The 23,371-nt window shown below is 40.5% G+C and overlaps 1 protein-coding gene and 1 long non-coding RNA gene across 6 annotated transcripts in view; both read left to right on the forward strand.

Annotated features, from left to right (window-relative positions):
- Nucleotides 1-5,027: 5,027 nt before the first annotated feature.
- Nucleotides 5,028-18,739, forward strand: LOC311158591. Its single transcript, XR_014616472.1, has 5 exons — nucleotides 5,028-5,426; nucleotides 8,016-8,088; nucleotides 8,785-8,871; nucleotides 12,970-13,030; nucleotides 18,357-18,739. It is a non-coding gene; the product is annotated as an uncharacterized lncRNA (long non-coding RNA).
- A 2,230-nt stretch (nucleotides 18,740-20,969) lies between these two features.
- The window catches only part of CHD2 (chromodomain helicase DNA binding protein 2), a 54,797-nt gene continuing 52,395 nt past the window's right edge, over nucleotides 20,970-23,371 (forward strand). For 3 of the 5 annotated variants that reach the window (XM_084214034.1, XM_084214036.1, XM_084214038.1), the window contains exons 1-2: nucleotides 20,970-21,527; nucleotides 21,863-21,996. In XM_084214034.1, coding sequence (XP_084070160.1) covers nucleotides 21,935-21,996 — 62 coding nt within the window. In that variant the 5' untranslated portion in view covers nucleotides 20,970-21,527; nucleotides 21,863-21,934. Of the gene's footprint in view, nucleotides 21,532-21,862; nucleotides 21,997-23,371 lie in introns of all 5 variants that reach the window. The other 2 variants (XM_084214035.1, XM_084214037.1) reach the window with 2 other exon arrangements.

A 23,371-nucleotide genomic window follows, 5' to 3' on the forward strand; every position in this document is an offset into this window, starting at 1 on the left:
TCAGTGTGGAGCAGTTCAAGTGTGTAAGCCAGGTCCCAGCACCTGCCTTGGTGTGCTCTGCCTCTGGCATTACAGTCCCTGGGAAGGTGCACTTTAGTTTCTTATTTGCTTTCAAAAGTTATGTCAGCAGTAAGCAATAATTTTTTCATGTAAGGAGACATGTAATACCTTGTTAACACTTTTATAAATTCCAGGGTCTAAGTGGAGACAAGTAAAATGGTCAGTATTTTTCTACCATGTCCCAGTCCTCTTATAAAAGTTTTCCAAGCCAAGCAGAATAGTTTGTTACCTAAAAGGTGACCTTGACAAAATGGAACATTCCATACAAGAAGTAGGGGCTAAAAAAGGGGGTAAAGAAACAAATTTGTTGTTCCAAGCTCCAGTGGTTTACTTTAAGAAGCAATTAAACATATTATCCTACCATTTAATTTTGAAACAGTCTAGAATTTTAAACTCTCTTAAGATTCCACCAGAATAAGGACTACTGCTTCTTTCTGACTTTCTTATACCTCTAAGGGTGCCATTTAAGGCAATAGCTGTGTGTTAGACATTGACCCAGTACAGCATAAATACCTTGACTGAGATGGTCTCTATTTCTTACATCCATTTAAGATGGCAACAGGGGTTAGTTTGAAGATGATCTGTAATAAAAACAAAGAACTTCAAGTCTCAAACCTCCTTAAGAAAACTGGATTTGATTTCCCAAGAAAAATGTGTGCATGTTCCCTAGTGGAGGTAATATAAAACGTAATAATTAATCCTCTCACTAGACAATAGTTGCTGGTCTGCAATTTGCTTTATTGTATACAGGAACTCATGCAAAACTGAAACAGCGAGGTGTGTCGGCTGTTAAGGAGCTCTTAGATCTAAACTTTGAGCTCAGGCCACAAGATCCTGTGTACAGTAACGGTACTGACTGTTTGATACATTGTGACCAACAAGCTAAAAATTTGCTTAGGAGAGGCCATTAAGTCCCAAAAAATATGTTGAATCCATCTCTGACTTCTGTTTCACTTTTATACTTTTTATTAATAACTTACTTTCCTTTGAAAGCAGGAATAGAGCTGAGTCTTAGTTAAAATGGCTTTATTTTGAATAAATTGAAAAAACACAGGGGTTTGGCTTAGATTGAAAGATTTTTTTCTTTACCACATGTTTATAACACTGATAAGAATTTGTTTCTAATTATTCATAGTAATAAATCTTTTTTTTTTGCTGCTCACAAGGTTCATCATTCTGAACATGAGCCCCATAGAAGTAGCAGCAAACCCCCCATATTAACATAATCTCAGTTTTCGGTGTTAAAGCCTAGGAACAAAAAGGGCATATGTAAAAGTTCTCTTTATGTGTGTCGATGTGTTTGCAATTATTCATTACTGGCTGGAGCAAAAGTCTGGATTTCAGTTCCAGTTCCAGGCTTGGAGCAGAATGAGCAGCCCAAGTACTTTGCTAGAATTGAGTTTAATCCTTGCTGCTGCTGGGTTTATTGCTTGTCTTGTGGCAGAAGCAAAAAGCTTTAGCTGGGATCAATACGCCGTAATCATCTTCGCCAGTCACATGGGGAATGTGGTTCCATGCTTAGAAGGTGAATTTGTACCTACTTGAGCAGTTACTGTGATTTTAATAGTCAATTACTGAGGAAGGAAACAGAAGGGGGGAGAAAAAAAAAAGGCAGATTGTTTGTTTGGCCAACATGCTACAGGTTATATACAAAATCTGAAAATAGAGCCCCTGCTTGATTCAGGACAAAGTGATAACTTCAATAAACACCCAGTTTACAGGAAGTTAAATGCCTCCCACAAACAGCTTGCTGTGCTCAAAGGGCATTCCATATCCTGTCTGCATATTCTCTGTCCAAGTAATCTAAACTATTCTGTTTGGTCTAGGGCCTAGGAAATTGGCATTGATTTCTTCTGAAAAGTGAGAGTTTTGGTTGAAGAAAAGTTTGGTGACTTTTCTTCAGTCTTATTCAGACTCCTGTTTTCTACTTCAAAAGGCAGATATAATACCTAACCAATTTGTCCAATATTTGCTTTTCCAACCATTTTGTTGAATATTTGTCTTTCCATTATATTTGTGTCTCCAAAGATCTGTGGGCCATGCTGTATAACAAAGAATAAACTGCTTCACCAACCTTTTGGTGTCCTCTGGTACAGAGGGCAGGTTGGGACAGGTGGGGAAGGGACACTGCCCTGTGGGATCACAGTGTGTCTTTGTATGTTGTCCCTAGGGGATAATAACATGAGGCTGGGGAAGGAAGAAGGGCTCTAGAAGAAAATAAGAGTACCAGAAAGTCAGGTTCTGTGTCTCCATCTGGAATTCCAGCCACAGACGCAATCTCAGAAAATAGTTCCCAAATTAGTAATGGAAACATTAACTTGTGTCATTATTTTCAGACATGTGGTTCATAAAACATGGCTGAAGTGTTTGGTCGAATGATACACAGAGGAACAGAATGTGTTATCTGAAAAAGAAGGAATGAACTTTATAGAGGAAATTGCAGTGTAGAAATGCTGAATGTAGGAGGCAAAAAATGGGGTAACTGCAGAGGCAGTAGGAATGAGAATTTTGTTCCACTGTTTCATTAGGAAGAAGAATGCAGTCTGTTCCTGGTAAAGAACTGCAACACTGTGTGAGAGGAGCCATGGCTCTGCAGAGTGCCTGTACTTGTATTCACCTCCATGCAACTACTCAGGGCCAAGGAACGGAGGAGGTCATGGATACTCGTGGAAGGATTTTCAGAGCTGCCTCACGTCTTGGTGCCCAGGAAGCAAAAGAGCAGTGCTTCATCTATTTAATGAAGATATCAGACTTTGAGTAATTTTTTTTTTACACATAGCAGCAATAGAGTAATAGACTTGCAGAAACATTTATCTATAAATGTACATAGGGTTGTTATGTTTCTGGTTTTTTTAAAGAGGAACAGTCTATTACGCTAGACAGTCTGGTATAGCTAGAGAAAATCAGATAACAGTCTGAGCACACAGGTTAGGTCTTGTTCAGGCACAATCTCAACTCTCCTGGCTGGAATCACACTACTCTTAAAAGGCACTATTATGTCTAGAATCTCTGATCTCTTTTCTCCCTTTCATCTGGTTATTACAAGTGATCACGCATATATTCTGCTAGAAACGTACTTGTGTTTTGGGAAGAAACAAGAGAAAGGCTGGAAATTGTACATGGAATTTCTAATCTTGGTCTTTGCTGTGAACTTCTACCATGCAGGATTGGCTGAAAATGCTGACATAAGGAGAAGTGCTGTTGCTACACCCTGCTTTCATCTGGATCCTGCCTCATCCTTTCCCCTTTTTTCATTGCTGGTGGTTTTCCAAGGAGGACAATGTCTGAGTTCAGTCTGTGCAAGCACCTTTAGATACAGTTATATCTGAGCAGTTCCACTGAGAACAAGAGGATTGGCCTTTGCAGGAATCTAAATGGGAAAGAAGTTGCAGAACAGCCTTTCTGCTATCCATAGCCTCCGTAGACTAGAACTTCAATAATTCTTCTTGTGAGAGGGAAAAAAAAAGGCATTTTGCCCCTTTCCAGCGAGAAGCTGCACCGCCTCTTTAGTACCACCACTAATTCCTTGACTGGAGGTTCCCATGGTGTGGCACCTTTATGTGGGCCACCACCATCCCTTCTCTGAAGATGGTTACACCTTACCCCACTGTCTACAAGTAGTAGATATCCCCTGCTGTCATATACACGAGGTCATCTTTTCTCTGTATTTTGAAAGGAAAAACAACTCTTGGCTCAAAATCATAGGGATGAATTCTTTTCAGCTGGCCACTTCCTTGTGGTTTTTCCAGGACTCGGCTCAGGAGAGAGCTGCCAAAGTCCAAGTGTGTGATCTCTAGTGCCAGACTAGATCCTAAGGCCTTCCATAATAATTTGAAGTATTGTTAGTTTAATTCTGTCAAAATTACCCAGGTTCATTAATATGAAACAGGAAGATATAGACAATTTCTTTCTGCTTTTAATGGAGTCACCTGGACAAATGAAAGAAGGTGAAAAGTGTGCATACTATTCAAAGTGGCTGCTGAAGTGAAACTTTATATCAGTAAAATGGATATAACTATCAGTTCTGTCATGTTTGCTGTGTGTGCTTCTTGCAGAGGAGCACCATAATAGATAGAACTCTTTGCTTGCCCAGCATTCATGGCAGTGACCAGGAATGTGAGGGATGCCTTTCCATCTTGCTGATATCTGAAGTGGTTTCCATAGCTCTAGTCAAAACAGGAGACAGTGTCCTGGTGAGGCTGGCACACCAGAGAGTTTTTATGGTGTTGGCTGAAAAAAGCAGGATACCTAGTTTTATTTGTGCATCTGTTTCTGAGCAGCAGTAATGGGGGATTGATGTGGCGGACGGACAGGTGACTGGGTTGTGCTGGCTCTGTGTCCCAGCCGGGCTCTGGAGCTGAGGGTGCACAGCAGTGGGGTGTATCCCATCAAAAGAGAGGGGTTCGTGGCCCCACTTCTCCGTGGGGACCCTGGTGGGTGAGCTGTTCCTGGCTCATGTCAAGGGTTGATAACAGAGGTGGTCTTTGTGGAATGGCGGCAAACGGGGCCGTGAGATGCGGGGCGCCAGCAGCCAGCTCAGGGGGCTGAACGCCGCGGTGTGTCAGTGCAGGCAGGCGGAGGCATGAGGAGATCTCTGCAGTGGGGTCTGGCAGCGTTCGGGCCCAGCGCGGTCAGGGCTGTGCTGGGGCACTTCAGGTGGGACGGCCCGGCCAGGTGGGGCTGGGAGGGGGCGGCGGCCGCGCCTGCTCCCGCTCCCGCCTCCCCCTGAGGGGCGGCTGCTGCGGCCAGCGCGCGAGGAGGCGGCGGGAGCCAATGGGGAGCGGTTGAGGCGGGGAGCGCGGACCAATGGGAGGCCGCGGCGCCGGAGCGCGCGGGGCCCGGGCGGGGGGAGGCCAATGGGGAGCGGCGCGCGGCGCGCGCGCAGCTGAGGGCGGGGAGGGGCGGGGAGCGCGCGTGGTGCCGCCCCTTCCCCGCCGCAGTGAGGAGCGACCGGGCGGCCATGTTGCGCGGGGGGAGGGGAGCAAGGAGTTGAGAGGAGACGGCGGAGGCTCCCTCACACACACGGCACAAGATGGCCGGGGAGCAGCCGCAGCTCCCGCCCGTCTCCCGGCGCTATCCCCGCCGCTCGCGCCGGAGACGCCCGGCGGGCGCCTTCGGTGCCGCTCCCGGGCGCCAAATCGGGCCCGGCGCTCTGTGGGCTCCGGGGCTTCGGAGGGCGGCGAGCCGGGCTGCTAAGCGGGGCTGCCGACGGTCGGGCAGCAATGGCGCCGGGCTGCCGAGCGCTGCCCGCGCCGCTCCTTCGCCGGGCGGGCGCGGGGCCGCCCTTGGCCGCGGGCAGGGAGAGCCGGGAGCAGCGCCCCGTCCTCGGGGGCCCGGGTGCCTGTCAGCGGGCTGCTCTTCACCGGGTAAGTGCCGGAGTCTCCGGGCTCGTCATTGTCCTTTGTCCTTGGGAGGAAAAACAAAATGTCCTTGGAGCCGGGAGGGGGAGGGGGCGCTGCCTCCCCCTGCCCCCTCCTTCCCCCCCCGCCGCTCGCTGAGGGGACCTGCGGGTACCCTCGGGGACCCCCGCCCGTACCCGAGACCGGGCTGGGCTGAGGGGGAGCGGCGGGACACGGGGAGCCCCGGTGACCCTGGGCGGCTGCGGGCGCTCCCTTCGCTCTCCTGCAGCACTCAGGAGGCTCCGCACGCCCTGTCCCCGATGCAGCCCCGGGGAGAGAGCGGCGGGTTTTGGCTCCCCTGTGCAGCACCGAGCACAGGGGGGGCTGCAGACCGGTTCCCCCCAGCGTAGCGTTCAAGGGGGGTATCTGCAAACCAGCCTGGAACTCCAATGCAGCAGTGGAGGGAGGGGGAAGAGGTGAAGGCTGTACGACAGCATCACTGAAATGTTTAGCCCCGTGTCCGTGTAAAGAGCGTTTCTTGCCCGTCGCTGGTCGGATGGGGATATGTTTTCGTAGTTTCTAAGAACAAAGACGCCATGTCCTTTTCTCTTAAAAATAAAACTTGGAGTGGTTTTTCTGTGGGGTGTTGGCTTTTAACTCTTTGTAAACCAGTAAGAGAAACAGGCTGCAGATGAGAGAGATTGGTACTTTATGAAACAATAAAGAGAAATTGATTTCACTGGAGAAACAGCAATTCGGGTACAGAAGTTTAAAAGAAAATCCTAGGAATTACGTGCAAATTTGATTTTACAATTAAAACGGCAGTGTAGAAACTTAAAAGCTTGAGAAAAACAAAGCTCGGTCATGCCAAGTCTACCGTTTAAAGTTGGCAAAATACTACAGTTGTGATTTAGGCGACACTACCAAAAGAAAAGAGTTACTTAAATACGAATTACAAGATAAGGAAAAGGATGAGTTTGCGTCTGACATGGAAAGCTTTTAAAAAACATTTAACGGGTATCAGGTTTGTTTTTCAGTTTACACGTTTTTCAGAGATCTCACAGTTACTTCTTTTTACAAAACACTTTAATCGTCCTTTCGGTGTTCTGATAATTTAGTTGTACAAGACCTATTGCAAGACTTTCTGAAAATGCAAGTTTAAATGTAATGGCTGACGTTTGTTTTGGGTTGGCTTGCGTTCAGCAATTACCAATTTAAGGGTAAAATTCTAATTTTAAATATATAAAAAGTCGCTGTAGAAGAGCAAAAGGTAAATACTAAAAACTTAACCTTTAATTGGTGGTTGTGTATAGCCATATTTATTGGATTTTAATGGTGTACGCTTGTGCAAGGTTATAAAACTCTTGTGCAGATTTTATATACTGCAGTTGGAGGTAAATCTACATTTTTCGGTACTTCCTCTGCAAATAAGAATCTGTTATTGCAATAATTGAAGTTAGCCCTTTTTTTGGAAATAGAAATACAAGTTTTAGCAACCACTGGACTTCTGTCACCTTTATGCAAAGTATTCGGTGTCTTTATTTTAGATTTGGATTATGGTGGTTTTATAACCCCAGCAACAGTTCTGCAGTGTAGAACAGGTTCTGGCATACACACTTTGCCCTAAAGAAAGTTCTAGCTTTAGGTGGGTGTCTGCTGGATTTGTCTTAAGTATTATTACAGGATAATTTTTAAATAGTTTTGATTGGTTTATTTTAACAGCTGAAAATAAAATATGTAATTGTTCAGAAAATAAATTACTTATAATTCATAATGTGTTTTGTTTAATAGTTCTGCGGCGGATTTTTATGTTTAAGGTGTAGGTGTTTGAATTTATACATCTTTTAATCCAGCATAAAAATGGTTTTTACAATTGTAAATTTGCAGAATGATTCTACGCTTCTAGAGTATGAAGTAATGCTGGTGATAAATATAATTGCTGCAAAATAAAATGTTACGGCTTTTCACAAAAGGCAAGAAAAGTTGGCTAGAGGTTGTGCAAATATGGTGTTCCTTGTGTTAAAAGAGCATAGTTTGAGATCTGATTAAAGGTTAAAGAAGCTGAAGGCTTTAAAACTCTATTCTACAGGACAAAAAACATGGGATTTTTTGGGAGATGAAATAACTTAGGACTTAAAATTTAGAGCAGCTGATGACAGAAGCCATTTTAAAATAACCTTGCTATCAGCAAAGGTTTTATTTAATTTTGTATAGTCTACTGCTAAAGATTTTAATGTGGAAAAAGAAAAAGTAGAAGAGCTGAGGGATATTGTGTGATAAATTACTCAGTAAAAAAAATCTTAAATTTGAATTTTAGCTTTAAGTCTTTCAAAATTAAACTAATGGGAGACAGAAGAGTTGACTGCAGTTATTCATGAAAAACACAGATCATGCATGTTGTATGTCAGTCACTAATCTCCAGTGGGTTTTTCTTCAGCCAGGAATGTACAGCCACCATACTTGTATTTTTAGAGTTCAGTTCAAAAGACAGTTACTGTAATCATAAGTTTTTCTCAACTTAATAATTATCTAAAGATTGATAAATTTCAGACACATGACGTAACGCTGCTTTTCTAAAGCAAAATACTGAAAATTTCCACACTTTTGTTTTTTCAGGTAGGATTTCGTGAACAGAACCTTATTTCCTGACTAGCTTCCAGAGGATTCGTTCATGCCTTATTTTTCTTAGGTAAGAATGGTTATTATACCTTGTGTTGTTATATTCATTTCCTTGTTATATTTTTGAAACTGGAAATTGCTTTTTTGCTACTGTGCAGCTGTGAAGAAAAAAAGAACTCATTTTTATATGGAGGGGACACATTTTATAAATTGGACTTGTAAAAAGCTTTTCTTTGCAGTTACGGGTAGATTGTCTTCATATAATGTCATGTTTATGCGCTGCTTGGGTATAAATTTCAGTTTACGAAGACTCTTTAATAAGTGGGCTGTTTATTTTTTATTATATGGCTACTATGTATTGTATTTGGTGGAAAAGGACAGTATTTGCATATTAACTGAAGTTCTGTATGTCCTGTTTCACCAGTAAAAACCTGCGTTAAACTTGGGAAATGATTTAGGTTTTTACCTTAATGAGTTTGTAGCAGTAATGTTTGGGGAAATGGTAGAATTTGTGTTTGAAGCTAGTAACCCAAGACTTCAGGAATTTATACAGGAGATTTTTGGGGGCCTGTTTCATGGTTTTGGGGACTAATGCTTAACAATGATAAAACATTGGTTTTGTACTGTTGGTAAAACTTCTGTTTATTCAAAGACATTTTCTTTACGAGTTTTCAGAAAGTTTGTCAGTCAAGAATGTTAGGACTTAAAGAGCTTGTGCATACCTTGTTTTCAGACAAACCTGGTTTTGTTGTTTTTTATCTTTAAGGGCTATTACTGGATATTGTTCTTCCAAAGATTCAGATGACTGGTTGGGCAAAAGACCTTGAGCAAAATTCTTTACTGTGCGTGCCAGGTATGTTACACTGTTGTGGATTTTTTTTGTTTTGTGTTTTTTGTTTTTTAATCATCTTGGAATCAGTTTTTTTTTCAAAATAAACATTAAACATTTAAGTTTCAGTGTTTTACCTTGTTGAATTTATTTTCTTGTGAGCTTGGTGCATTTGGAAATTGTTAGTATGTACGTACTACAGCAGTGTTAAAGTCTCCTGCATCTTTGAAGATTTTGTTTTCACTCACAAGTACAACTTTTTAACAATCTGCTATGACCATGTTGACATGTGGTGAAGCTAAAGGATTGTCATCTCCTAAGGATATTGTCTAATCAAACTTCAGGAATGCTTTTCTTTAGTTCAAGGTATTGGTTTATTAGCAAGGGACGCTCATAAGCTTTTCCTTTTCAAGAAATTGCTTATACAATAAACTTTGAAATTCTGGGTTTTGTGTAAATTTTATTCTAAAAGCCTAAAGTGGTACCCAATTGTTACAAGGTATCTTGCTCTCCTTGCTGTGTAAACAAAGCATCTTTTTAATGTTTATTTTTTGTTTTTACACTTCAGATTCTGCATTTAGGATCAGAGTAACGTTTGAGTCAGGCTTTCACCACTCTGTAATTAAAAGTGGGGTATCCTGTTTGCCTGTCTTAACTGGTTCCTTTTCACAGCTTCCCGTGCTCGTGTACTTCTGTGCATACTCAGGACCTCAAAGCGTAAGGTGTCTTCATGAGGACACGTGTATCAGGATTCCCAAAAATACTTTTGATGATTTGCTTTTTCAAGTTACATAATGCATCGTGATAACCAAAAAATACAATTGTGAGCCCCCACCTGAGTGCAGCTGTTTTTTTTTTTTTTTTTGTCTTGGGTGAAGCCTTCAGTCTGTTCACAGAAAAGAGATTGTACACAATTTTCCATAAGCTTTACAAAAATATCTCTTCAGGTTGTAATAAACCTTTATCTGCAGTGAGTCACTGCTGATGTTCAAGGTAGAGTTCAAATTATATTTATAGATATTGGACATGTGCCACCATCATGGATGTCCTGCAGCAAACACAGCTAACGAGCAAGGTGATATGTCAGAATGTTCCTGCAACTTCATCGTGTGACTGTCTGATGGGAAGTGTGAGAACTAGAAGTTTGTGTTAGAAGTTATCTCATACCTTAAGAACAACCAGGCATATCTAAAATCCCACATAGGTTTTCAATTTAGAGAGTCAAAAATCACAGATACTGCACAATCTATTACGATAAAGGCAAGACCAGGCTGGGTCAGACACAAAAGTCTGATAACACTGATGGGATTGAACCTGTCAGACTTGACTTATATTCCTGATATTAAATTCTGAAATGTCTGAATCTGCAATTTCTAACTGACTTGCTCTTAAAAAAAAAGGTAGAAAAGTAAAAAAATTAGAAAATCACAGTGCTCAAGAGCAGATCTCGACTGACCTGTTTTATGATAATGATGAAATTCAGCACTTTGATCTTAACGGTCTTGCATCTTTCCAGTATTGTCCTAATGCTTATAGTGCTGAATAGACATTACAATAAAAGCAGCTTTAACTGTCCCTTTTGTGAGCTCTTCAGAGCTGCCTTTTCTTGCAACAACTTGTTTCAGCTCACGGTGGCTTCGCCTGTAGGTTAGGTAGAGCTCATTGGGTTAGATGCACACTACTGGGACTTGAGGCAAGTTCCAAGTTCATGGCTACGCTACAGTGTGCTCGTGAGGATTGGCGGGGGTCAAGGACAGTCTCTCAGGTTGAGTCCAAACCTTCTCGGTAGAGGAAGCTGTTCCTCTGTGGGGATACAAAGTGCTGTTAAATATTCTCATAGAATGGATTCTGGTAGCCTTGACAGCGTTCATGGAAGAATATTGGTGTGGTGATACACATCATCTTTGCCGAAATACTTCGTTAATTAAATAATACAAGAGAAAACGTGATACCAGGTCATAGCTTTTGGGTGTCTGACCTCACCTCTTGCTGAAAAAGGAGATGTGCTGTGTGCTGGTTAATGCCAATCTTTAGGGGAAGGCGCCATGGACCTATGATGCCGGGCATGTTTAATGTGGTAGGCTGTACTGTGCTTTGAGTGTCTGTAATTTTAAAACAAAAATAAGCCACAGCTATTAGATAACCTAGAAAAAGTAAATTCATGTTTATTTTTAAATAGGGGATGGATTTTTTTAATCACCTGGGCTACAACAACTATAGCGGGTAGTCTGATTAAGGCATTTTGACATTAGATACAGGAAATACAGCTGTTACCATGAAAAGTTAATTTCTTTGAGCCAAGACTTGATCTTTCCAAGCTCTGGTTTCTGGATTGTGGCATAAACCTGGAGCTTTGGTGATTTATTCTGTAGTTGAAGAATGAATGTGTTTTGGATGTAAAAATTAAAAGGGGTATATTCTGTAATAGTGAAAAAATAACTAAGGTGAATGAAATGTAATATATTGTCAACATCCTTGTGGTGTTTTTACAAAACTCATTGCTTGGTGTATCCACTCACTTCCAAGAAGAGAAGTGTCGCTACTACTACATGATATTCTGACACACCAAAGATGCGTTTTGCGCAAGCGTGCTGAGGTCAGAAGAACAAAACTCCAGTGGAGTCTTCATAACACTGGCATTAGAAGAAGGCGCTTTGTGGTGACAGCCATATTAAATATTACCCTCATTAAAGTTTCTGTCAAACTACCCTAGCTGTGTGCCTGCTCTAGAACTAAAGCAAACAAGAGCCAACTTGGAAGCACTGATGGATGTGTAGCTGTGCCATGAATTATTAAAAATGGCTGAGAGCTGTAAACTGGGAGTTTTCCAGTCATTAAATTTACCTGCCTTCATATAGATTGTAGTTTCTAAGTGGCCTTTTTTGAGTGAAATGATTGAAAGGGCCCAAGTAACACTTGTTTCCGTTCATTTTTCATGCCTTGGATGACTGGTGGATGCCTCATGGCTGATCAGGGTCCAGCCATGTTGTGTTTCTTCTAAAATGGTGGATGGGAACTTGAGGGAAGTTTTGTGTTTCCATTTAGTAGCAGCTGCTTGTGCACATTCAAATACATTTTAAAACATCGTTAATACATTTTTAAGCCTCTAAATTTCATGGGCATTAGGATATTCTACATGTTTCTGCCAGCCTACTGCTATTTTTTTTTGTCATTTCCCTTTTTAAAGACTTTTTCCATATTAAGAGTTTCAAGTAAATTACATCAGCAAAGAAATTACAGTCCTGCTCATCCCATATTTCTTTCTACACCTCTGAGTAGCTGTCAAATGGAAGAGAAGAATTTAGAGGATTGCATAGTATGCTGTCACTGGATAGGTTCATTAATTTTTATGTATTTGAGGCTCTATTTCAATATAAGTAGATTGTGAGAGATTACAAGAGAAGTGGTTTGTTGAATGTGTCTGGAGGATAAATTTGAATGCCTTGTTTCATGTAGTTGAAATTTACACTGAAAAGGGGGTTCATGAAGTGTTTTAGAGCTTTAGGTCTTTCTACCTTTGCTTTAGGTAACTATTAGGAATAGATTAAGAATTTATTGATACAGATTGCCAATAGGCTTTTTCAGAGTCGGATTTCCACATTTGGACCTTGCCCATACATGAATAACTTTGAGATAGCGTAGGTAATTTGTTCCACGTAAATGTTACATAATTGCCCTGCATCCAGCTGATACCTCCTCTCAACAAAAAGAGCATTTTATATTCTATTGTGAAGGGCAAGTCAGTTTGCTTAAGCATACTTACTTCCACTTGATGCCTGATTGATCTTTTTGAAAAACTTCAAAGAATTTATTTTTTCTTGCTTTTCCTCAATGAATTTGTGGACTGGGTCTGAATTTCTTGGGTTGTTTCCAGGTTCTTTAATAACAGGCTCCTTAGTGATAATTTAATTTTTTTTGTAAAAATAACTTCTGTAGCACATGCTGTGAGCTGGGAGTGGTTGGGTTTTTTGTATTTGTGGGGGGTTTTTTGTTTGTTTGTTTGTTTATGAGGGCTTTTGGAATAAAAGCTAATGCTTGGTTTTGTAGACCTTAAGGTCTAGATCTCTTTTATTTTTAAATTTATTTTAATTCAAGTGTTTTAATATCCCATTTTCCCTACAGATGTGTTGAGGAATTGATTTACTCACTGTAAGCAAAATAGCTGCTCTTGGTTGAAGCACTGGTAAGTTGTTATTCCTAATAACATTTACTTTTTAGCTTTAAAAAAACCCCAGCAACCACACATGGCTATAATGTTTAAGTGGCTGAAGGCTTTGGCTGAATAGATTCTGAAGGTCATTAGTGTGTGGCCCTGTGTGCATGTGTGTTTCAGAAAAGCTTAAAAGGACCCTGGATCATTCCTGCTGGGCTCTGGGGAAATAAGCAGTACTTGGATAGTGCTGCAGAACAGCTCTCAGATCTGATTGTAGTTCTGGGGGCTTCCGTGATTTGACTCCAGATTTCACTGAGAACTTTTATATCATAGTTGTGCTTGTTCAGAAGGGTTTTTGGTATGCAGATGTCTGTCTCTAGAGAGGTACTACACACAATTTGGATAACAAATGGTGTGGAAAGTATAGCAGGAAGAACTTGCTGTACAAGCATCTTGTGTTGTCCTTATGCTTCTGTCAGGATCAGTGGGAGCCTTTGAGCAGACAGTAACTGTCTCCTGTTCTACAATTGTTCTGTTTCTGTTCTTCATTCATAGAGCTTTGGCTTTGCACAAAATGGTAAATGCCAGTACAGTTTCCTGTATTTTTTTTTAATTAAACTGCTAGCTGATAGACTTGAAATCATTCCTCATTTAGTCAAAACATAAAATTGGCAGGCTTGAGTTAGGTAAATTAATTCAGTTCTATACTGGATGAATATAGAGACAGAATTTTTTTCCATTTCCTTAAAGGGATTTGGTCGTAACCTTTTGTTGTCTCTGGCACATTTTGTGACTTTCTTGGGAGTTGCTTGTGGAAAGACCCAAGTCCTTTTGTCTTTCTCACTGCTTAAAATTCAGACTCCTTGGTTCTGCATATTTAATTAGTGCATCCATTGCTTTTTGTGTACATGGGCTAACTTTTTTTTATGTGAAGCTCTATTCCTGTAGCACTGTGCTCTGGAATATATGCTTTTCTTTAAGAGACAGTTTCTTATAGTCTGATATGCTGCCTGATTGAACAAGGCCTTCCTTAGGCTTCAGACAGCTTAGGAAAATGTTCCAAGATGCAAATCCACTCATTTTAGTGGCTAGGTGATAGTGAGTTTTAGCTGTCCCATGGCTGTGTTTGTTAGCAGAGCCCTCCAACAGCCACTGCCTTCTGCACTGCCTCAGGTGCTGGGAGAGAAGCTGATTTTGTACTCTGAAGTCCTGTGCTTCTCATCCACTCCATGGTGTGGAGCCTAACATAGAACCCTTCTGAAAAGGAAAAGGAATTTGTGGGAGAAGGTGCAGACCTTGCCAGGCTGTCTTAGTCTGGCCTCCTGCTGCTTCTGGGTCCATTTCATTTTGGACCAGTTTTATCATTTGAGTTTTCAGTCCTGAAGCAAAAGAAGTAGAAAAAGATGTAGCAAAAGAGGCCATGGACTTTGAGGAATTAAGTTTTTAATGTGTGTACACAAATTCAGTTTTGATAAGTATTTAATTTCTTCTATTGCTGTTGTCTGTAAGTTTTTTTACTTTGTTCTTTCAGAAGTCTTAAGCTTTTTTTTCCCACTGCAGGTGTGTGTTGAGCAGTGTATTTCTTGATATGTTTCTTCTCCAGCTGTTCCTCAAAACTCTACCTATGCTATCCACTGATGCCTTCCTAGCCCCAGTCACCTGCTAGAGTCTCTAAACTTGTGACTCATGTTCCATTTTAATATTAATCTTTGTGTGATTGCTACAGCTTTCTATGTTCCTTTTTTGTTTTTATCATTGGGTTGTAAATTAGCTATTGTCTGATCTGGCTCTTTGAGTAGAACTTTGGCTTTTCAGTTACACACTGAGTAATTATTCCATCCTTTCCTGGTTTACAGTCCTTACCTAAAGGAAGAGGTGAATGTGAAACCCTTAAATGACTTGTTGAAGTAGTTGTCTACAAAAGAAGTTGTTTCAAAAAGCAGTTGTGAAAGTATTGCAATGTGAAAGATCGGGTGTCGCATTCTCTGGTTAACATGGTGTTTAGTTGAAGCACTGCTTTTTATTTTTAACTCTCTCTTTTAAGAGAGGAGAGAAAATACTCAAAACCACTGGGGGCTTTATTAAAGTTGCATACTTTGCTTAATGCAGTAAAATTTATTATTTCAAAATAATACCCACAAAAGAGTGCATTTGTGAATAAAGTCACATCTTATCTGGAATTAACCTTGAAATCTGAACAAACTTGGCAAATAGCCTTTCTTACCTAAAAATACCCAAACCTACATGAGTTGTGCTTTTACTGCTCTGCTTAAGGAACATCTGATGGTGGTAAAAGCAGATATAGGGCTGTCCAGAGCACTTAGTTCCTGCTAAAGATGGTGCAGAATAAAATAACGGACTTAGCTGCCAATAGAGGACACTCCTTTCCTCCAGTGTAAAAGTTACCTGGGGTGTTGAGAGTAAAATCTTGCTTTAATGAATTTTGAAGTGTAGAACTTGAGGTTTGGTTTGCTCAGAACCTCATTTTGTCCATTCAGCTCCCTCTGTTGGAGTGAATTCCCTTTCCCCAAGTAGGTCACCTCGGTTAAGAGTTTAAACCTCTTTGTTTGGAATAGTTAGTAAATGTATTGGTGTCTAATACATGGGAATTGTACGTGTTGGGCTTCAGTCTAACCCTTTAAGGAATGCAGGGTCACAGTGGACCTCAAATGGCTGAAGCCGTGGGTTTGGCCATAAGCGATGTCTATCGTTGCTGTGATCTTTCAATACAGCAACAAATAATTGCAAAAAAAGCTGAAGAGAAAAACTTTGTAAACTTAGATGTTTTGTAATTGTTGCATTGAACCTTTAGGCATGTTGGGAATGGATGGCATGTAGTGCCAACATGTTACTGGTGGTTTGAAGGAAACTTTGTCAGGATTACAAGACTACCCAGGTCCCTAATTTATCATGACCAAAATAGCAGTGTTTGGAAAGCAAATCTGTAACTTGTAGATAACAGAAGCTTGAAAAATGGGCAGATGCCTAATTCATTTTACAGAAGGATTGGTAGACTCATGTCAATAGGAGAAAAAATGGCTTTTTCAGTATCTACCTCATATGTAGGATCACTGCATATGTCTTCATGGAGGAGTGTATTTTTGTAACTTTATTGAAATTTCTTAGTAAAATATGCCTTAATTCATAAGTAAACAAATGCTGTGAAGTCTTTTAAAGCAAATGTAAATTTCACAAGTGTAGAGGCTGCTATTAATATTTTGGCCATTCCTGTGGCAACTTTTTGATGTATAATAGCTTGGAGAACATGAATGTGTTCTTAATTATAATACCTCATCAGTTCTGTTTACTGCTAATTATTTTACAAGATTTAGAGAAGCATTTAAGATGAAGGTCATGGGGTTACTTGTGAAGTTCTTGGTCCAACCCAACGTAGGTGAACCGAGCAGGGAAATTTGCCCTGAAATTGCTTTTGGCAGGTCCTGTGGGTGTCTGAGGCAGAGGGCTAACCCAACTGGAAAGAGCCTTTTAAAGGGTGACTAATACCTAACTAAATTACCTTTTTTAGAGGTGGGGAAAGTTGATGTCAGTAATTGGATTTCAATATTTTAAGCTTATTAAAAATAGCTAAAAATAATTTAATGATCTTATTTATGGGGTTTTCTCGGTATGTATGTTAGTACTTCAGTGTGTTTGATTGTGTCAATAATGGACAACTTTGTGGGTTTTTTTTTTTTTCATGTTTTGATACTTCAGTGAAGGCATTACCATGAAAAAAACATTCAAAATTTGAATTAATCTTCAAATGCCTAAATAGATTTGAAATTAATTTGGTGAGAACTGGGAAAAAAACAAACCAAACCCAAAGCAACCCCAAAACCAGCTTAGTGTGAGAGAGAAACACCTTTACTTAATACATTGTCTTAACTGAGGATGAGTTGAATGTTTGAAACAGAGCGTTTCTTTAAACTTGGAAGTTCTGTTTCTGAAAGCCTGAGTGTCCTGGGGTTGAATACTCCTCCAGCTATGCATGTTTCACAATGCAAAGTGGAATTACCAGATGCCATATTCCACTTCTATGTGCATGACTTTGCCATTGTATTTAAAACAAGGAAGTCTATAGAACAGCATAAAACAGGACACATGGGTACTTGCAGAAGTCAGACTGGGGCTTGTTGCACTGCTTCCAGTGCTCTTTGCTTTGCTCTAACTGGTTATTTTGAGATGAGACTGGTGAAGCTGGGATGCTGAGGCAGAGACCACTAGATGGCCCCACTTGTTTTTGCTGGGCTATGGGTAATTTCTGCATCCCTTGTCAGAATCTGTCCAGGATTATCAGGGAGCAGAGTGGTGGTGAAGTTGGCTCTCAGACTAAAATGGTGTTAAACCTATACATATTCAAAAAAATAAATTGATGCTGGAGTACAGATACTCAAAATCATGAAGACATTTTCTAACCCTTTCTGCATGTCACCCTACAGTCAGCATTGGTTTCAAAATGATGTTCTTAACACTTAGTAACTTCCTCTACCTAAGTTTTGCATGTGAGGAGGAGTAAGGTTTTACTTGAAGTAAATTGAGGTTATATTTCTTGGAAGAAGATGGGAAGATGGGAATGTTGAGTTTGTATGTACCCATGTGGATGCTGTTTGTTCAGTTTGGTTCGTCACTCACCTGTGGGATTGGTTGCAGTTCCATGATGAGTGCAGTTGGACTATGGCTCAGGAGCCTTGCTAAAGGTAGCTAGTGTTACTTGTGACCATTTTTGTCCGATTTCTGGTGTGTCCTTTCCCACCAGTAACTAAACCAGTCATTCCATTTGCTTGTAAGTGTGTTTGCTGTTGCACTGTACATCTTTCGTGAGCTGGAGAACTGGGTTAAGATGGTGGAATGTGTTGTGTCCAGTCACCATCTGTCTATAAGAAACCAGTTTTTCATTGGTTTTGTTGGATCTTTGTCTTTGAAGAAAGGAGCTTGAACAGTACTTTGAAATTTTGGTTTGTTACAAGAACCTTGGTGTTCTGCTGAGCAATGTCAGTTTCAGGGGATGGGCCGGTGCAATGAAAATGGTTGCAAGAGCAAATTTCTTTAATTTCCCACCACAGATTTCTCTAGTGGTTTAAAAATTTCAAATGGAATTCATGGATCCTGAAAGGGCTCTTGGACTTCTAATATATTCTCCCATTTTTTTTATAGTTTTGGTTAAATTTTCTTTTTTTAATTCTTGAATTGATTATTTGACATTGTTTCTGATAAAAGTAGATATTGTGGATCGTGTAACATGGAATGAAGCACCAGTTACATGTTTAAATTATTTTCAAGGTACAGTAGTTGAATGTCTTAGTTTAAAGCAATGATGTGTATTCCAACAGCATTTTTCTTCTAATTTTTCATAAAGAATCCATTCAGATGAAGAGTGTCAAAAGGAGTCTACGAATGAGACACCAAGATGGCAGTTCCACTGGGGAATGAGAGGTTGAGGAAATGGACTAATGCATGAGTGCTGGGATGTCTGTCCAAGAAAAGGATGTTAAAACATGGACTCTCGTGTAATAAAACCAGAGAAGATCTGGGTTGTGATCATCCTATCAAAATGGACTTTGCATTTGAATTAATCAGTGACTATCCAATGATGGGATCTGTTTGAGAACTGGGTGGCAAAATTTTCCTTTTGGGTTGTTTTTGCATGACAGGCAAATTAATTTGGTAAAAGATCTGTTGCTACTGCTTTTGAGAAAATGTAATTTATAAAGTGACTTTAAATAAAAGGTTTTGGTTTATTTCACACTTTGTGTTTGTCCTTTCTGGCTGAATATTTTTTATTGAGTTGATATTGAAGTGGGTTACACTTTTGGTTGCTATTAAACTGAGAAATATTTTAGCTAAGTACTGGAGGCAAGGTAAAATTTTGTGCTATACTTGGTATCAAATGTGGTTTTCATTTGCAAATTATGTTCACTTTGCCATGACTTCCAATGAATTTTTATTCGCTGGCTTGTTCATTCAGGTGCTTAATATGAGGGGTTTTCAGTACTTGGCCTATTGTCAGAGCACTGCTGCTGAACTTTGTGAAGTTATTTTAAGATGGAATTGATACCAATTGAAGGCTGAGAAAATACGACAATAAAGGAATACTTGAATGTTTTGTGTAACTTTTTTAGGTATGTTCTTGGGTTGTGTGTGGGTACAGAAACTTTTCAACAGATTTCCTGGACTACAGACTTCCTGAACAGTCTCTTTGGTCTTAAAATTGTTCTGTGCAAGTGTCCAATCTGCTTCACTGCTCTTGCATGTAGCCTTAATGTCACAATACTGTGCCATGTGTTTGGTGAGGAAAAAATGAGTTATTTTTGATATGGCTACAGATGACATGCATATTAACCTTTGCAAATGAATTCTAAAATGGTTCTAATATTCGAAGTCATGATTTCCTTACAGGTTTCTAGTGGATCTGATAATTTAACTGTAGGCATTTCTTTTCTATATGTTTTACCTGAAACTCAAAGTTGTCTTTGTTTTGTGCTGGAGGGTCAAGATGGTAAACCTGGTGCTGAGAGAACCTTGAAATTGTATTTGAAAACCCAAACAAAATCCTGTTCATTGTCTGTGTCTTAACCATTTGCCTTGCTCGGACTTTTTTGGAAATGCCCATTTTTGCCCATGATTTGCTCATGCCTGTTCCATCCAGCCATTTTGGTGGTACACACTTGCCCCAGTTTGGTTTAGCCACGTGTTTTTATGGTGGACTTGGATTCTGGGACCAACCTGAAGGGTTTCTCATTCAAATGAGTGGATTTTCTTAGTGTTACCAGAAAATGCTTGGAATGGTCTTGCATTGTGGTTTTTTAATTCTTGCAGTTGAGGTGCAAGGAGTCTTCTGTGAATAATTGGTAAAGCGGAGTTTTTTTTAATGGCTTGTGGCATTGGAGAGTTCCTAATGAAGCCCCTTGTGGAAAGAGGATGGATGGTTGTAGGAGATAAATGGCAGGTCTATGGAGGAATTAAAGGGGATGGTGTTGGTTCTGCTGGTTGAAGCCAATGGTTCTGGGCTGTTGGGACGCTGTGCCATGGATGTTCCCATAGAACCCCAAACTCGCCCATTGCCCCTTTGTCCTCCAGTGGTCCCCCAGTGGCTGGTGGCTCTGTCTTGTTGTGATGCTTATGAATATGCCAGATGTTCTTGTGCTTTAAGGGGTTGGTTTTGGTCGTGGAAGACAACTGGTAGTCAGAATCAAGTGGTCAGGGGATACTTGGACCACCTCCATTCCCTTGGTGATACATCCTCTCAATTCCAGGATGTCGTGTTGGAGATGTCCATTGATTGATTTGCAGTTCTGCAGCATGGCTATTGTGCAGCTTTAAAATTAATTTGTAGTGTTAAAATCTGTTAATGACCATGAATGGGTTAAGAAAGTGCATTAGAAATGAGCAATGTGATGGTGTTGGACTGGCTTGCGCAGTGCCTTGGCGTAGCTGATGGAAGCGGTGTGGCTGCTGGATTGGAGTTGTTGGGGGAACCACTAGGGAGGCGCTGTGGAGCTGGAGGGCAATCTCAGCTCTCTGGGGTTGGCTTGGGAGCGGCTGATGCTCCTGTCCCCCCCTGCCAGTGCCAGCACTGGGGGGCAAAGGGAAGAGCTCTTGTCTGGGGATTCTGCCACCAGACTGGGGGGAAGCTGCCCCTTGGGTGGGGTGACCCCCAGGGTGGGCTGCTGCTGCCTGCATGGCTGTGAGCTCCACTTCCATGCCTTCAAAATGGCTTGTAACAGCACCACTTCCTGTCCAGGGAGGAAGTAATTTTAGCCCAGGCACTGAAATATTTAGCAAATCTTTAAAACAAAAGGCACAAATTCCATTTCTTTCTGGCTTCCAAAGGGTGCCTGAGCCACATGGGGTTAAGGTGCCCCTTGAGCTGGGGTAGTTGGAAGGAGCCAGGGCTGTGGGGTAGCAGGCACCCTTTAGGTGGAGGCTCTCTCTTTTTTTGGTAGAAATGAAGGGGTGGGTCTATGGTACATCACCTGAGTTGTGGGGTAAATGTAGAGAGTGTCAATCAAAGGCAGAGCTCAGAGCTGGGAAGGAGCTCTAGATGGCGGCTGTGCCTTAGAGAGAGCGCGCTCAGCTCCGTGCCTTCCCCAACACTTTACGCAACTTTCCCTAACTTTCAGGCAGCCTCAGGGGGCCCCCACAGCCCCTTGCCTCTTCTAGGCACTAATCGGGGGCCGAGCGGACCTTTTTCGGGCAGAAAAGCAGCTTTTCAGGGCTCCCTTTTCGTGCCTTGCTGGAAAGAAGAAGCCGTGGAGAGAGCCCAGGTCGTTGTTTTTCCAGCTTAGAAGCCATGGCGTACCTCCATTTTTGTGCGCTCTCCTAATGAGCTTTTTCCCCCGGACATTTTTGTACTAATTACCGCTTCTTTTGCTTTATCGGCAGCATATTTTTGGGATTAGAATATATATTTTTTTTTCATTTTCTGAAATTTGTATTTTATCCTATAATTACAAATATTTTGGATCTGATGTTTTTCCACTACCCGAAACTAATATCGACTTGGTCCTGGCGGCGGTGCATGGATCAGGTAGGTGAGCAATTAATAATAATAATTTTTAGATTTCTGCCTTTTTGAGTACTTTGATTTTCGACCGATTTGTGCTGTATTGGGATGACGCAATAAGATACAGAGATTATTTGCATCCAGTGTTACTTTGGGAAAGTTTGCAGGATGCTCCTCTCCTGTGTTAATTCTCGGATTTTTCTTGTAAAAATGATTATTTGTTTTAAATCTCCGGTTTGCCGTGTTGATCAGTGCTGTGTATTGTTATAACAATATCATTGCAGCGTCAGGACTTTGTTCCTGATAATGAAAGCCAGTGAAACGAACTGGGACCTTACCTTTCTTTCAACTTTTGACAGTAAATACCTGGGCACAGGACTTCAAAGCAAACAGACACCCCTGACCCCCTTTTAATATTTAAGAATAAAAAGATGATGAGAAATAAGGACAAAAGCCAAGGAGAGGAGGGTTCAGTCCACAGCAATGCATCGAGGTATGACCTATCAACTTTCTTTTTTTTTTTTTTTTGTAAAACCTGTGAATACCCTGTTTACTTTGACAGCCTTGGGTTACTGTCAGTGCTTAAGAGAAAACATTTTACTGATTTTGCTTCCTTTTTAAGGAATGACCTTGAGATTGTTAGCATGCCACACCCTAATTTTTTTTGGTAGCAATTTCTGAAACTTGTGTTGTGACTTAAGGGCCCATGTCCTAGGCAAAAGGTACTGTACCTTTATTCAGGGCAGCCCTTGCCCCTGTATGATGTTTTTCCAGCTTTTGAATTTCAGTTTTTAGGTTTTTTGTGCTGTGAAAAATGACCTTGTCGGTTTAGCCATTGCTGCATTGCACCATTTTACATACAAGGCAAATTTTTCTTTGAAGAATCTCAGAAGTCTAAACTTTAACTGAGGGCCATACAGAAGCCTGGTGTAGTAGTAAATTATAGTAAATAGGCACAAGAAAAAGTTACATGAATGAAAAAAAGCTTATTTTAAAATATAAACTGGAAAGTGCCTGTTTGTCGGATACCTCTTACTTCAAATTTTATTTGAGCTTGTAGAACTTTGATTCTGTGGAGGTATTTTAGAATATTTTTATACAATTTAACCAGACTTTGTCCTGCTGGTGATGGCATTTTGTATCATAAAATATACACTGGGACTGTTAACAAGAGGCACCAAATGATTTGCTTGTTTTGTTTAGCGTATTTTTTGCTCAGAGTATTTTTATTTACTTTTGTCAAGTAATGAGATTCTTAACAGATTTTTAGAAACTTAACCTTGATGTGGGAAAAGTATGAAATGCTGAAAATGTTTGTTTGCTGGGAATGCAGAAGTACAATTACCAAACCGCTCATTTTGTATTTATAAGGTCGGCTATTCCAAAAATTGGAAATTAAACTATATGCATTTTTGGTTTTCGGTTTGTAAATATTACTGAGTTTTGCATTTTGTTAATTTCAGTTGAATCTTGGCCTGTTTCTTTTTCTCTGGTGTTGTCTTCCTGCATTTTTAACCGACATTAATAAAAAAGAACTCTGAACTGTCTGTTGTATCACATGTGCTCTATGTGATGTTCAGGTGTTTGAATAGTATTCTTGATGTCCGGTATTTAACCTTCTTTAAGCACACGAACTTGAAATAGTGTGGCAATATATATGTTATCAATTTAATGTAACCTTTTGGATGGTGTTCTGGGTGTATTAAAAATGCAGTCCAATTTTAAATTCTAAAATAAACGTGGGTAAGATTGTTTAATTTGAAATTATTAATAACTAAATTAGCCTCAGGGATTGTTAAAGCACCTAAAGAGAGCTTTTCTAATAATGCAGTTTAAAAACACATTAGATTTTCATACTGTGCTTTCTT

This window comes from Fringilla coelebs (genome assembly GCF_963513975.1).
Source record: "Fringilla coelebs genome assembly, chromosome: 12".
Taxonomy (NCBI): domain Eukaryota; kingdom Metazoa; phylum Chordata; class Aves; order Passeriformes; family Fringillidae; genus Fringilla; species Fringilla coelebs.